This window comes from Bombina bombina, chromosome 7 (assembly GCF_027579735.1).
Source record: "Bombina bombina isolate aBomBom1 chromosome 7, aBomBom1.pri, whole genome shotgun sequence".
In the NCBI taxonomy this organism is placed as follows: Eukaryota; Metazoa; Chordata; class Amphibia; order Anura; family Bombinatoridae; genus Bombina; species Bombina bombina.
This window is the reverse complement of record NC_069505.1, coordinates 517,684,138-517,700,453: the sequence shown is the minus strand read 5'-3', so window position 1 is coordinate 517,700,453 and position 16,316 is coordinate 517,684,138. Positions and strand designations below refer to the sequence as shown.

At 41.3% G+C, this 16,316-nt stretch overlaps 1 protein-coding gene across 1 annotated transcript in view; it reads right to left on the bottom strand.

Moving 5' to 3' along the window:
- Nucleotides 1-16,316, bottom strand: part of LOC128636043 (estrogen-related receptor gamma-like) — a 60,459-nt gene that overhangs the window by 11,737 nt on the left and 32,406 nt on the right. Inside the window, exon 6 of the mRNA XM_053689117.1 lies at nucleotides 3,691-3,960. Within this exon, the coding sequence (XP_053545092.1) occupies nucleotides 3,691-3,960 (270 nt within the window). The remainder of the gene's footprint in view (nucleotides 1-3,690; nucleotides 3,961-16,316) is intronic.

Below are 16,316 nucleotides of genomic sequence, written 5' to 3'. Positions count from 1 at the left end.
GGTTGGGATCAGATATTCCTAACGACTGATAGCAACTAGCTATAAAGAGCTGCGGTTATTTAATGAGCAACAAATAACAAGCAACTGAGTTTTATCAACACCAACAAGCAACTGAGGGCCTCATATACGCTAAAGAGAGCACACAGGGCCGGCTCAACCATGGGACCAAGTGGGTCCAACAAACCCAGGCTTAACTTGACGAGGCGCAGCACTTCAGTGGCTGAGTCAGTCACTGTCAGACCCAGGCCACTCCTGTCCTCCATGGGGGAAGTTGCAGGCTCCCAACAGCATAACCTCATCATACACAAAATACACAGAACCAGTCAGTGGCGACCTTTAAGATGGGACAAGTACATCTCTTCCTTCCCACTTATTGCTCAGTTGTGCCTAAGCATTGGTTGCATGCAGGTAGGTAGGCTTAGTAAGGTCAGCGGCCAGGCAGATTTGTAAACATTTTAAACTCTCCAGCAGTTAAATAAATCATTGGAGACATATTAAAGGAGCAGGATATTTTTTTTTACAATACAGTGTTGCTTTAATTAAGATGTTACAGCTGCACTTGTAAAGTAAATTGTGAATATGCATATGTGCTAGTGCATTTTATGATTGCACTATCGCTTGCATGTAACTATGTGTTTAACCCCTGTAAAGAGTTTAAACTTACAGTTAAAGCTAGCTCCATTGCAGCAAAGCACTACTGGGAGCTAGCTGAACACATATAATGAGCCACTTACAAAAGGCATGTGTGTAGCCACCAATCAGCAGCTAGTTCCTAGTAGTGAATTGTTGCTCCTGAGCCTACTTAGGTATGCTTTTCAAAAAAGGATACCAAGACAACGAAGTGAATTTGATTAAAATTGCATGGTCTGAAGAAAGTTTAATTTTGCGTTTTATATCCATTTAAGCCATGCTATTAAGCTTTCCACCTCTTGTTGAACTATGCACTGGATACATTCACTAAGGGTTCACTGTAGCCTCTTAGGCTTCCTGCCCTCACCAGACTCTTTAGGTTTGTAAAGCTCTCATGTTGTTCTATGCAACTTATTCTATGGGTGTTCACAAGGGGGACATCTGCCCCACCCCCTGGAATATTCTCCTCACCTGAAGGAAAAAAGACAATTGAATGTCCATTTATTTCCTTTAATTCCCCCCTTGAATGTAGCTCTGTTTTAGAGGAAGAAACACAGCATTCTGGTAGTTACATAGCATTCTAGAATTTGTAGTTCAATATTGTGCCACTGCAGTTCTGGAATCTAATTCCCAGCATGCATTGAACAGTGGTGGGGAGTGAGCTACCTGGAAGGAAGAAAGGTTTGAATGAAACCTTTAGGCGCCATGTACTAAATGGCGGGCGGACAGCTTCTTAACTCGCGAAGCTGTCCACCCGCCTTCGCTACACACGGGCAGCGGATCTGAGGGAGACTGAGAGACTAAAGAATTGGCAGATGAATGAGCTTTAGTAGATCAGTTGCATAGGAAACATAAGAATTGACAGGGTTTGAAGAGCTGGTGAGGCCAGTGAAGCTGGAGAGGCTTGAGGGAGCTTTAGTGAATCAGCAGCATACAAAAACATAGGAACTACTGAGGATGTGAAGAGCTGGTGAGGCCAGTGAAACTGGAGAGGCTTGGGGGAGCTTTAGTGAATCAGCAGCATACAAAAACATAGGAACTGCTGAAGATGTGATAAGCTGGTGAGACAAGTAAAGCTGGAGAGGCTTGAGGGAGCTTTAGTGAATCCGCAGCATACAAAAACATAGGAACTGCTGAAGATGTGATAAGCTGGTGAGACCAGTGAAGCTGGAGAGGCTTGAGGGAGCTTTAGTGAATCAGCAGCATACAAAAACATAGGAACTACTGAGGATGTAAAGAGCTGGTGAGGCCAGTGAAACTGGAGAGGCTTGGGGGAGCTTTAGTGAATCAGCAGCATACAAAAACATAGGAACTGCTGAAGATGTGATAAGCTGGTGAGACCAGTAAAGCGGGAGAGGCTTGAGGGAGCTTTAGTGAATCAGCAGCATACAAAAACATAGGAACTGCTGAAGATGTGATAAGCTGGTGAGACCAGTAAAGCGGGAGAGGCTTGAGGGAGCTTTAGTGAATCAGCAGCATACAAAAACATAGGAACTGCTGAAGATGTGATAAGCTGGTGAGACCAGTAAAGCGGGAGAGGCTTGAGGGAGCTTTAGTGAATCAGCAGCATACAAAAACATAGGAACTGCTGAAGATGTGATAAGCTGGTGAGACAAGTAAAGCTGGAGAGGCTTGAGGGAGCTTTAGTGAATGAGGAGTTGAGAGCAGTGAAACTAGAGAAGCTGGAGGAGTTAATTACATCACAGGCTTTTCAAAGGGCTTTTAACAGTGTTTTACGGAAGCAAAAAATAAGCCGCTAAAGCGAAAGTAAAACATGACAAGTAATTGATTTAGTATTGACGACTGTCTAATGTGTTTGATAGCAGTTTTTTGTTAGCTGTGCACGGGACATACAAGTCAATAGAATGCTGTGCTACATATTATGTGCAATTAACAATATTAACTTATCCAGAACATCCAAATACTAAAACGCAAACATAAATAATCTATAAATTATCTTTTAGTTGTGAACAAAATTCACATTTCAAAAGTGTGATATCCGCTTTATTTTTATTAAAAAAAAAAGCTGCAAATAACTTTATTAACACAAGAACTGGGAACGCACACAAAATGTAACATTAAAAAAACCCTCAAAACAAATGTACAGTCAGTCAAGGAATGCTGGGTCAGTGATATTTTATAAAGGATATTGAAATAGAACATATGACAATCTACATGAGAAGTGTTTTCTAATGGACTGAAATGCTGCTGTTGACTTAGTGTAAATATTAAAGGGATAGTAAACCCTAAAATGTTCTTTCATGATTCCGATAGAGCAGTAATTTTAAACCACTTTCTAATTTCCTTCTATTATAATTTTTTCTTTGTTCGCTTGATATCTTTTGTTGAAAAACAGGGAAATAAGCTTTGGAGCCTGCCCATGTCTAGAGCACTATATGGCAGCAGCTTTACAAGAATGTTATCTATTTGCAAGACCACTAGGATGGCTTGTAGTTCTCCAGACACTTACATAGGTATCTCTTCAACAAAGGATGTCATGAAAACAAAGCACATTGTATAATAGAAGTAAACTGGAACATTTTAAAAAATTCTATGGTCTGTCTGATTAATAAAAGAAAATGTTGGGGTTTCATAACCCATTAAACATTTTTATTATCAAGTTTTGCTTCATTTCTTTGGTATCCTTTGTTGAAGATGCAACAATGCACTTCTGGGAAGTAGCTAAATACATCAGTAAGCCAATGATAAAGAGGTATTAATGTGCAGCCACCAATAAGCAGCTAGCTCTCAGCTCCTGAGGCTAACCAGGTATGCTTTTCAACAAAAAATATCAAGAGAATGAAGCAAATTTGATAGTAGAAGTAAATTGGAAAGATGTTTAAACTGTATGCTCTATCTGAATCATGAAATACAAATGTTGGGTTTCATGCCCCTTTAAGTTACATTTCCCATAATATTTGAAGCTGATATCCATATTTGGATTGTTCTATTCAGTAGAGAAATTAGTGCAACAAAATGTGCTAAGTTCTAATGGACGTCTGAGGTTAGAAAAAAATGATTATATACTTTCTGTAGCTGGATGGGATACGGTCAAGTTACCTGAGTTTGCAAGTGCCATAGCCTTTAAAGTCACAAACTCCTCCTTGTCCAGTTTGGTTTTTCGATATTTCCTGATTAGCTGGAGCAGAACTGCATGAAGGTGTAGAAGTCCAGTGTTCCGACATTGCTCCCTGTCCAGGAGGAAGTTCTCTGCCACCACCAGCTCCTCGCTCAGTGGCAAAGACCGGTAGACAATACCCAAGACTAGGATCTCCATCCATGCGCTTTGCAGAAGGGCCATCTGGTCCACCAAGGAAAGGACAGAGAAACCTGGAACATGGAGTAATAGGTTATCTGAAGACCCATAAAGCCATAGTATATGGATATTGAGGTCAGTTGTCAAAATTGTGACAGTTATATAGGGATAGAGAAGTTATATGGATATTCTATGGAATATATAACAGGAAGTGATCATATGGAGCAGTAGATTATATATAGCAATATGAAGAATAATAGAGGGGGTTATTTGTGGCAAAATTAGGTATAGGGAGAGTTACATGGAGCAATAAGAGAAGTTGTATGTAGAGGTTATATGGAGCAATAGGAGGAGTTATATAGAGCAGGGTTCTTCAAACTTTTTTCCCAAAGACCCAGTGACATGATACCACCGACCTTTGTGACCCTATTTTATGCTTGGTCTGAAAATGGCAGAGGTAATATACAACAAGATAGCTGCAATTTTTGGCAAAGTGACTAAAATGTGTGCTTACTTTATTCCTGACTGTAATCAAACTTGCAAGTGTTGTAAAAGATAATAGCACACACACACACTCTCATACAACATACACTCTCATGCCTTACACACACACACACACACACACACACACACACACACTTTCATACCATGCACAAATACCACACACACTCTCATACCATAAACACACCACACACAATCTCATACCACACACCTTTATAACATACAGACACACTCTCATACTACACACACTCTCATACCATACACACACCACACACAATCTCATACCACATACCTTTATAACATACACACACACTCTCATACTACACACACTCTCATACCATAAACACACCACACACAATCTCATACCACACACCTTTATAACATACAGACACACTCTCATACTACACACACTCTCATACCATACACACACCACACACAATCTCATACCACATACCTTTATAACATACACACACACTCTCATACTACACACACTCTCATACCATACACACATCACACACAATCTCATACCACACACCTTTATAACATACACACACACTCTCATACTACACACACTCTCATACCATACACACACCACACACAATCTCATACCACACACCTTTATAACATACACACACACTCTCATACTACACACACTCTCATACCATTTACACACACCACACACAATCTCATACCACACACCTTTATAACATACCCACACACTCTCATACTATTTACACACACCACACACAATCTCATACCACACATACCACACACCTTTAAAACATACCCACACACTCTCATACCATTTACACACACCACACACAATCTCATACCACATATACCACACACCTTTATAACAGACACACACACTCTCATACCACACACATTACACACACTCTCATACCATACACACACACCACACACAATCTCATATCACACATACCACACACCTTTATCTCATACCACACACACTACACACACAATCTCATACCACACATACCACACACATATAACATACACACACACTCTCATACAACACACACACTACACACATTTTCATAAAACACACACTCTCATACAACATACACACAATTTCATACCACATACACCACTCACACTCACATATAACACACACACAAGTTGTGACCCAGTAAACATAGTGTTGCAACCCTGTAATGGGTCCCGACCCCTAGTTTGAAGAACCCTGATATAGAGTAATAGAAGGTTTCATAGGAAGGGGTTACATGGAGCGATAGGAGGAGTTATAGGGAGGGTAATATAGAGCAATAGGAGGAGATGTAGGGAGAGTTATATGGAGCGATAGGAGGATTTATAGGAAGAGTTATATAGAGCAATAGGAGGAGTTATAGGAAGGATTATATAGAGCAATAGGAGGAGTTATAGGGAGAGTTATATGGAGAAATAGGAGGAGTTATAGGGAGGGTTATATGGAGCAATAGGAGGAGTTATAGGGAGGGTTATATGAAGCAATAGGATGAGTTATAGGGAGGTTTATATGGAGCAATAGGAGGAGTTATAGGGAGGGTTATATGAAGCAATAGGAGGAGTTATAGGGAGGGTTATATGAAGCAATAGGATGAGTTATAGGGAGGGTTATATGGAGCAATAGGAGGAGTTATAGGGAGGGTTATATGGAGCAATAGGAGGAGTTATGGGAGGATTATATGGAGCAATAGGAGAATTAATAGGGTGGAGCAATAGGAGGAGTTATATAGAACAAACGGAGGAGTTATTGGGGGGTTAAAAAAAAGCAATAGATAGTGTTATAGGGAGGGCTATATGGAGCAATAGGAGGAGTTATAGGGAGGGTTATGTGGAGCAGTAGGAGGAGCAATATGGAGGGTTATATGGAGCAATATGAGGAGTTATAGGGAGGGCTATATGGAACAATAGTAGGAGTTATAGGGAGGGTTATATAGAGCAATATGAGGAGTTATAGGGAGGGTTACATGGAGCAATAGGAGGAGTTATAGGGAGGGTTATATGGAACAATATGAGGAGTTATAGGGAGGGTTACATGGAGCAATATGAGGAGTTATAGGGAGGGTTATATGGAACAATATGAGGAGTTATAGGGAGGGTAATATAGAGCAATAGGAGGAGATGTAGGGAGAGTTATATGGAGCGATAGGAGGATTTATAGGAAGAGTTATATAGAGCAATAGGAGGAGTTATAGGAAGGATTATATAGAGCAATAGGAGGAGTTATAGGGAGAGTTATATGGAGAAATAGGAGGAGTTATAGGGAGAGTTATATGGAGCAATAGGAGTAGATATATGGAGAGTTATATGGAGCAATAGGAGAAGTTATAGGGAGGGGTTATATGGAGCAATAGGAGGAGTTATAGGGAGGGGTTATATGGAGCAATAGAAGGAGTTATATGGAGAGTTATATAGTGCAATAGGAGGAGTTATAGGGAGGGTTATAAGGAGCAATAGAAGGAGTTATAGGGCGAGTTATATGGAGCAATAGGAGGAGTTATAGGGAGACGTTATATGAAGCAATAGGATGAGTTATAGGGAGGGTTATATGGAGCAATAGGAGGAGTTATAGGGAGACGTTATATGAAGCAATAGGATGAGTTATAGGGCGAGTTATATGGAGCAATAGGAGGAGTTATAGGGAGACGTTATATGAAGCAATAGGATGAGTTATAGGGAGGGTTATATGGAGCAATAGGAGGAGTTATAGGGAGGGTTATATGGAGCAATAGGAGGAGTTATAGGGAGGGTTATATGGAGCAATAGGAGGAGTTATGGGAGGATTATATGGAGCAATAGGAGAATTAATAGGGTGGAGCAATAGGAGGAGTTATATAGAACAAACGGAGGAGTTATTGGGGGGTTAAAAAAAAGCAATAGATAGTGTTAGAGGGAGGGCTATATGGAGCAATAGGAGGAGTTATAGGGAGGGTTATGTGGAGCAGTAGGAGGAGCAATATGGAGGGTTATATGGAGCAATATGAGGAGTTATAGGGAGGGTTATATGGAACAATAGTAGGAGTTATAGGGAGGGTTATATAGAGCAATATGAGGAGTTATAGGGAGGGTTACATGGAGCAATAGGAGGAGTTATAGGGAGGGTTATATGGAACAATATGAGGAGTTATAGGGAGGGTTACATGGAGCAATATGAGGAGTTATAGGGAGGGTTATATGGAACAATATGAGGAGTTATAGGGAGGGTTACATGGAGCAATATGAGGAGTTATAGGGAGGGTTACATGGAGCAATAGGAGGAGTTATAGGGAGGGTTACATGGAGCAATATGAGGAGTTATAGGGAGGGTTATATGGAACAATATGAGGAGTTATAGGGAGGGTTACATGGAGCAATATGAGGAGTTATAGGGAGGGTTATATGGAACAATATGAGGAGTTATAGGGAGGGTAATATAGAGCAATAGGAGGAGATGTAGGGAGAGTTATATGGAGCGATAGGAGGATTTATAGGAAGAGTTATATAGAGCAATAGGAGGAGTTATAGGAAGGATTATATAGAGCAATAGGAGGAGTTATAGGGAGAGTTATATGGAGAAATAGGAGGAGTTATAGGGAGAGTTATATGGAGCAATAGGAGTAGATATATGGAGAGTTATATGGAGCAATAGGAGAAGTTATAGGGAGGGGTTATATGGAGCAATAGGAGGAGTTATAGGGAGGGGTTATATGGAGCAATAGAAGGAGTTATATGGAGAGTTATATAGTGCAATAGGAGGAGTTATAGGGAGGGTTATAAGGAGCAATAGAAGGAGTTATAGGGCGAGTTATATGGAGCAATAGGAGGAGTTATAGGGAGACGTTATATGAAGCAATAGGATGAGTTATAGGGAGGGTTATATGGAGCAATAGGAGGAGTTATAGGGAGGGTTATATGGAGCAATAGGAGGAGTTATAGGGAGGGTTATATGGAGCAATAGGAGGAGTTATGGGAGGATTATATGGAGCAATAGGAGAATTAATAGGGTGGAGCAATAGGAGGAGTTATATAGAACAAACGGAGGAGTTATTGGGGGGTTAAAAAAAAGCAATAGATAGTGTTAGAGGGAGGGCTATATGGAGCAATAGGAGGAGTTATAGGGAGGGTTATGTGGAGCAGTAGGAGGAGCAATATGGAGGGTTATATGGAGCAATATGAGGAGTTATAGGGAGGGTTATATGGAACAATAGTAGGAGTTATAGGGAGGGTTATATAGAGCAATATGAGGAGTTATAGGGAGGGTTACATGGAGCAATAGGAGGAGTTATAGGGAGGGTTATATGGAACAATATGAGGAGTTATAGGGAGGGTTACATGGAGCAATATGAGGAGTTATAGGGAGGGTTATATGGAACAATATGAGGAGTTATAGGGAGGGTTACATGGAGCAATATGAGGAGTTATAGGGAGGGTTACATGGAGCAATAGGAGGAGTTATAGGGAGGGTTACATGGAGCAATATGAGGAGTTATAGGGAGGGTTATATGGAGCAATAGGAGTTATAGGGAGGGTTATATGGAGCAATAGGAGGAGTTATAGGGAGGGTTATATGGAGCAATAGGAGGAGTTATAGGGAGGGTTATATAGAGCAATAGGAGGAGTTATAGGGAGGGTTATATGGAGCAATAGTAGGAGTTATAGGAAGGGTTATATGGAGCAATAAGAGGAGCTATAGGGAGGGTTATATGGAGCAATAGGAGGAGTTATAGGGAGGGTTATATGGAACAATAAGGAGGAGTTATAGGGAGGGTTATATGGAGCAATAGGAGGAGTTATAGGTAGGGTTATATGGAGCAATAGGAGGAGTTATAGGGAGGGTTATATGGAGTATTAGGAGGAGTTATAGGGAGGGTTACATGGAGCAATAGGAGGAGTTATAGGGAGGGTTATATGGAGTATTAGGAGGAGTTATAGGGAGGGTTATATGGAGCAATAGGAGGAGTTATAAGCAGAGTTATATGGAGCAATAGGAGGAGTTATAGGGAGGGTTATATGGAGCAATAGGAGGAGTTATATGGAGGGTTATATGGAGCAATATGAGGAGTTATAGGGAGGGTTACATGGAGCAATAGGAGGAGTTATAGGGAGGGTTACATGGAGCAATAGGAGGAGTTATAGGGAGCAATAGGTGGAATTATCGGGAGGGTTACATGGAGCAATAGGAGGAGTTATAGGGAGGGTTATATGGAGCAATAGGAGGAGTTATAGGGAGGGTTACATGGAGCAATAGGAGGAGTTATAGGGAGGGTTATATGGAGCAATAGGAGGAGTTATAGGGAGGGTTACATGGAACAATAGGAGGAGTTATAGGGAGGGTTATATGGAGTATTAGGAGGAGTTATAGGGAGGGTTACATGGAGCAATAGGAGGAGTTATAGGGAGGGTTATATGGAGTATTAGGAGGAGTTATAGGGAGGGTTATATGGAGTATTAGGAGGAGTTATAGGGAGGGTTATATGGAGCAATAGGAGGAGTTATAGGGAGGGTTATATGGAGCAATATGAGGAGTTATAGGGAGGGTTATATGGAGCAATATGAGGAGTTATAGGGAGGGTTGTATGGAGCAATAGGAGGAGTTATAGGGAGGGTTATATGGAGCAATATGAGGAGTTATAGGGAGGGTTGTATGGAGAAATAGCAGGAGTTATAGGGAGGGTTATATGGAGCAATAGGAGGAGTTATAGGGAGGGTTATATGGAGCAATATGAGGAGATATAGGGGGGGTTACATGGAGCAATAGGAGGAGTTATAGGGAGGGTTACATGGAGCAATAGGAGGAGTTATAGGGAGGGTTATATGGAGCAATAGGTGGAGTTATATGGATGGTTATATGGAGCAATAGGAGGGTTATATGGAGCAATAGGAGGAGTTATAGGGAGGGTTATATGGAGCAATAGGAGGAGTTATAGGGAGGGTTACATGGAGCAATAGGAGGAGTTATAGGGAGGGTTATATGGAGCAATAGGTGGAGTTATATGGATGGTTATATGGAGCAATAGGAGGAGTTATATGGAGCAATAGGAGGAGTTATAGGGAGGGTTATATGGAGCAATAGGAGGAGTTATAGGGAGAGTTATATGGAGCAATAAGAGGAGTTATATGGAGCAATAGGAGGAGTTATAGGGAGGGTTATATGGAGCAATAGGAGGAGTTATAGGGAGGGTTATATGGAGCAATAGGAGGAGTTATAGGGAGAGTTATATGGAGCAATAAGAGGAGTTATAGGGAGGGTTATATGGAGCAATAGGAGGAGTTATAGGGAGGGTTATATGGAGCAATATGAGGAGTTATAGGGAGGGTTACATGGAGCAATATGAGGAGTTATAGGGAGGGTTATATGGAACAATATGAGGAGTTATAGGGAGGGTAATATAGAGCAATAGGAGGAGATGTAGGGAGAGTTATATGGAGCGATAGGAGGATTTATAGGAAGAGTTATATAGAGCAATAGGAGGAGTTATAGGAAGGATTATATAGAGCAATAGGAGGAGTTATAGGGAGAGTTATATGGAGAAATAGGAGGAGTTATAGGGAGAGTTATATGGAGCAATAGGAGTAGATATATGGAGAGTTATATGGAGCAATAGGAGAAGTTATAGGGAGGGGTTATATGGAGCAATAGGAGGAGTTATAGGGAGGGGTTATATGGAGCAATAGAAGGAGTTATATGGAGAGTTATATAGTGCAATAGGAGGAGTTATAGGGAGGGTTATAAGGAGCAATAGAAGGAGTTATAGGGCGAGTTATATGGAGCAATAGGAGGAGTTATAGGGAGGGTTATATGGAGTATTAGGAGGAGTTATAGGGAGGGTTATATGGAGCAATAGGAGGAGTTATAAGGAGAGTTATATGGAGCAATAGGAGGAGTTATAGGGAGGGTTATATGGAGCAATAGGAGGAGTTATAGGGAGGGTTATATGGAGCAATATGAGGAGTTATAGGGAGGGTTACATGGAGCAATAGGAGGAGTTATAGGGAGGGTTACATGGAGCAATAGGAGGAGTTATAGGGAGCAATAGGTGGAATTATAGGGAGGGTTACATGGAGCAATAGGAGGAGTTATAGGGAGGGTTATATGGAGCAATAGGAGGAGTTATAGGGAGGGTTACATGGAGCAATAGGAGGAGTTATAGGGAGGGTTATATGGAGCAATAGGAGGAGTTATAGGGAGGGTTACATGGAACAATAGGAGGAGTTATAGGGAGGGTTATATGGAGTATTAGGAGGAGTTATAGGGAGGGTTACATGGAGCAATAGGAGGAGTTATAGGGAGGGTTATATGGAGTATTAGGAGGAGTTATAGGGAGGGTTATATGGAGTATTAGGAGGAGTTATAGGGAGGGTTATATGGAGCAATAGGAGGAGTTATAGGGAGGGTTATATGGAGCAATATGAGGAGTTATAGGGAGGGTTATATGGAGCAATATGAGGAGTTATAGGGAGGGTTGTATGGAGCAATAGGAGGAGTTATAGGGAGGGTTATATGGAGCAATATGAGGAGTTATAGGGAGGGTTGTATGGAGCAATAGCAGGAGTTATAGGGAGGGTTATATGGAGCAATAGGAGGAGTTATAGGGAGGGTTATATGGAGCAATATGAGGAGATATAGGGGGGGTTACATGGAGCAATAGGAGGAGTTATAGGGAGGGTTACATGGAGCAATAGGAGGAGTTATAGGGAGGGTTATATGGAGCAATAGGTGGAGTTATATGGATGGTTATATGGAGCAATAGGAGGAGTTATATGGAGCAATAGGAGGAGTTATAGGGAGGGTTATATGGAGCAATAGGAGGAGTTATAGGGAGGGTTACATGGAGCAATAGGAGGAGTTATAGGGAGGGTTATATGGAGCAATAGGTGGAGTTATATGGATGGTTATATGGAGCAATAGGAGGAGTTATATGGAGCAATAGGAGGAGTTATAGGGAGGGTTATATGGAGCAATAGGAGGAGTTATAGGGAGAGTTATATGGAGCAATAAGAGGAGTTATATGGAGCAATAGGAGGAGTTATAGGGAGGGTTATATGGAGCAATAGGAGGAGTTATAGGGAGGGTTATATGGAGCAATAGGAGGAGTTATAGGGAGAGTTATATGGAGCAATAAGAGGAGTTATAGGGAGGGTTATATGGAGCAATAGGAGGAGTTATAGGGAGGGTTATATGGAGCAATATGAGGAGTTATAGGGAGGGTTACATGGAGCAATATGAGGAGTTATAGGGAGGGTTATATGGAACAATATGAGGAGTTATAGGGAGGGTAATATAGAGCAATAGGAGGAGATGTAGGGAGAGTTATATGGAGCGATAGGAGGATTTATAGGAAGAGTTATATAGAGCAATAGGAGGAGTTATAGGAAGGATTATATAGAGCAATAGGAGGAGTTATAGGGAGAGTTATATGGAGAAATAGGAGGAGTTATAGGGAGAGTTATATGGAGCAATAGGAGTAGATATATGGAGAGTTATATGGAGCAATAGGAGAAGTTATAGGGAGGGGTTATATGGAGCAATAGGAGGAGTTATAGGGAGGGGTTATATGGAGCAATAGAAGGAGTTATATGGAGAGTTATATAGTGCAATAGGAGGAGTTATAGGGAGGGTTATAAGGAGCAATAGAAGGAGTTATAGGGCGAGTTAAATGGAGCAATAGGAGGAGTTATAGGGAGACGTTATATGAAGCAATAGGATGAGTTATAGGGAGGGTTATATGGAGCAATAGGAGGAGTTATAGGGAGACGTTATATGAAGCAATAGGATGAGTTATAGGGCGAGTTATATGGAGCAATAGGAGGAGTTATAGGGAGACGTTATATGAAGCAATAGGATGAGTTATAGGGAGGGTTATATGGAGCAATAGGAGGAGTTATAGGGAGGGTTATATGGAGCAATAGGAGGAGTTATAGGGAGGGTTATATGGAGCAATAGGAGGAGTTATGGGAGGATTATATGGAGCAATAGGAGAATTAATAGGGTGGAGCAATAGGAGGAGTTATATAGAACAAACGGAGGAGTTATTGGGGGGTTAAAAAAAAGCAATAGATAGTGTTAGAGGGAGGGCTATATGGAGCAATAGGAGGAGTTATAGGGAGGGTTATGTGGAGCAGTAGGAGGAGCAATATGGAGGGTTATATGGAGCAATATGAGGAGTTATAGGGAGGGTTATATGGAACAATAGTAGGAGTTATAGGGAGGGTTATATAGAGCAATATGAGGAGTTATAGGGAGGGTTACATGGAGCAATAGGAGGAGTTATAGGGAGGGTTATATGGAACAATATGAGGAGTTATAGGGAGGGTTACATGGAGCAATATGAGGAGTTATAGGGAGGGTTATATGGAACAATATGAGGAGTTATAGGGAGGGTTACATGGAGCAATATGAGGAGTTATAGGGAGGGTTACATGGAGCAATAGGAGGAGTTATAGGGAGGGTTACATGGAGCAATATGAGGAGTTATAGGGAGGGTTATATGGAGCAATAGGAGTTATAGGGAGGGTTATATGGAGCAATAGGAGGAGTTATAGGGAGGGTTATATGGAGCAATAGGAGGAGTTATAGGGAGGGTTATATAGAGCAATAGGAGGAGTTATAGGGAGGGTTATATGGAGCAATAGTAGGAGTTATAGGAAGGGTTATATGGAGCAATAAGAGGAGCTATAGGGAGGGTTATATGGAGCAATAGGAGGAGTTATAGGGAGGGTTATATGGAGCAATAGGAGGAGTTATAGGGAGGGTTATATGGAGCAATAGGAGGAGTTATAGGTAGGGTTATATGGAGCAATAGGAGGAGTTATAGGGAGGGTTATATGGAGCAATAGGAGGAGTTATAGGGAGGGTTATATGGAGCAATATGAGGAGTTATAGGGAGGGTTACATGGAGCAATATGAGGAGTTATAGGGAGGGTTATATGGAACAATATGAGGAGTTATAGGGAGGGTAATATAGAGCAATAGGAGGAGATGTAGGGAGAGTTATATGGAGCGATAGGAGGATTTATAGGAAGAGTTATATAGAGCAATAGGAGGAGTTATAGGAAGGATTATATAGAGCAATAGGAGGAGTTATAGGGAGAGTTATATGGAGAAATAGGAGGAGTTATAGGGAGAGTTATATGGAGCAATAGGAGTAGATATATGGAGAGTTATATGGAGCAATAGGAGAAGTTATAGGGAGGGGTTATATGGAGCAATAGGAGGAGTTATAGGGAGGGGTTATATGGAGCAATAGAAGGAGTTATATGGAGAGTTATATAGTGCAATAGGAGGAGTTATAGGGAGGGTTATAAGGAGCAATAGAAGGAGTTATAGGGCGAGTTATATGGAGCAATAGGAGGAGTTATAGGGAGACGTTATATGAAGCAATAGGATGAGTTATAGGGAGGGTTATATGGAGCAATAGGAGGAGTTATAGGGAGACGTTATATGAAGCAATAGGATGAGTTATAGGGCGAGTTATATGGAGCAATAGGAGGAGTTATAGGGAGACGTTATATGAAGCAATAGGATGAGTTATAGGGAGGGTTATATGGAGCAATAGGAGGAGTTATAGGGAGGGTTATATGGAGCAATAGGAGGAGTTATAGGGAGGGTTATATGGAGCAATAGGAGGAGTTATGGGAGGATTATATGGAGCAATAGGAGAATTAATAGGGTGGAGCAATAGGAGGAGTTATATAGAACAAACGGAGGAGTTATTGGGGGGTTAAAAAAAAGCAATAGATAGTGTTAGAGGGAGAGCTATATGGAGCAATAGGAGGAGTTATAGGGAGGGTTATGTGGAGCAGTAGGAGGAGCAATATGGAGGGTTATATGGAGCAATATGAGGAGTTATAGGGAGGGTTATATGGAACAATAGTAGGAGTTATAGGGAGGGTTATATAGAGCAATATGAGGAGTTATAGGGAGGGTTACATGGAGCAATAGGAGGAGTTATAGGGAGGGTTATATGGAACAATATGAGGAGTTATAGGGAGGGTTACATGGAGCAATATGAGGAGTTATAGGGAGGGTTATATGGAACAATATGAGGAGTTATAGGGAGGGTTACATGGAGCAATATGAGGAGTTATAGGGAGGGTTACATGGAGCAATAGGAGGAGTTATAGGGAGGGTTACATGGAGCAATATGAGGAGTTATAGGGAGGGTTATATGGAGCAATAGGAGTTATAGGGAGGGTTATATGGAGCAATAGGAGGAGTTATAGGGAGGGTTATATGGAGCAATAGGAGGAGTTATAGGGAGGGTTATATAGAGCAATAGGAGGAGTTATAGGGAGGGTTATATGGAGCAATAGTAGGAGTTATAGGAAGGGTTATATGGAGCAATAAGAGGAGCTATAGGGAGGGTTATATGGAGCAATAGGAGGAGTTATAGGGAGGGTTATATGGAACAATAAGGAGGAGTTATAGGGAGGGTTATATGGAGCAATAGGAGGAGTTATAGGTAGGGTTATATGGAGCAATAGGAGGAGTTATAGGGAGGGTTATATGGAGTATTAGGAGGAGTTATAGGGAGGGTTACATGGAGCAATAGGAGGAGTTATAGGGAGGGTTATATGGAGTATTAGGAGGAGTTATAGGGAGGGTTATATGGAGCAATAGGAGGAGTTATAAGGAGAGTTATATGGAGCAATAGGAGGAGTTATAGGGAGGGTTATATGGAGCAATAGGAGGAGTTATAGGGAGGGTTATATGGAGCAATATGAGGAGTTATAGGGAGGGTTACATGGAGCAATAGGAGGAGTTATAGGGAGGGTTACATGGAGCAATAGGAGGAGTTATAGGGAGCAATAGGTGGAATTATAGGGAGGGTTACATGGAGCAATAGGAGGAGTTATAGGGAGGGTTATATGGAGCAATAGGAGGAGTTATAGGGAGGGTTACATGGAGCAATAGGAGGAGTTATAGGGAGGGTTATATGGAGCAATA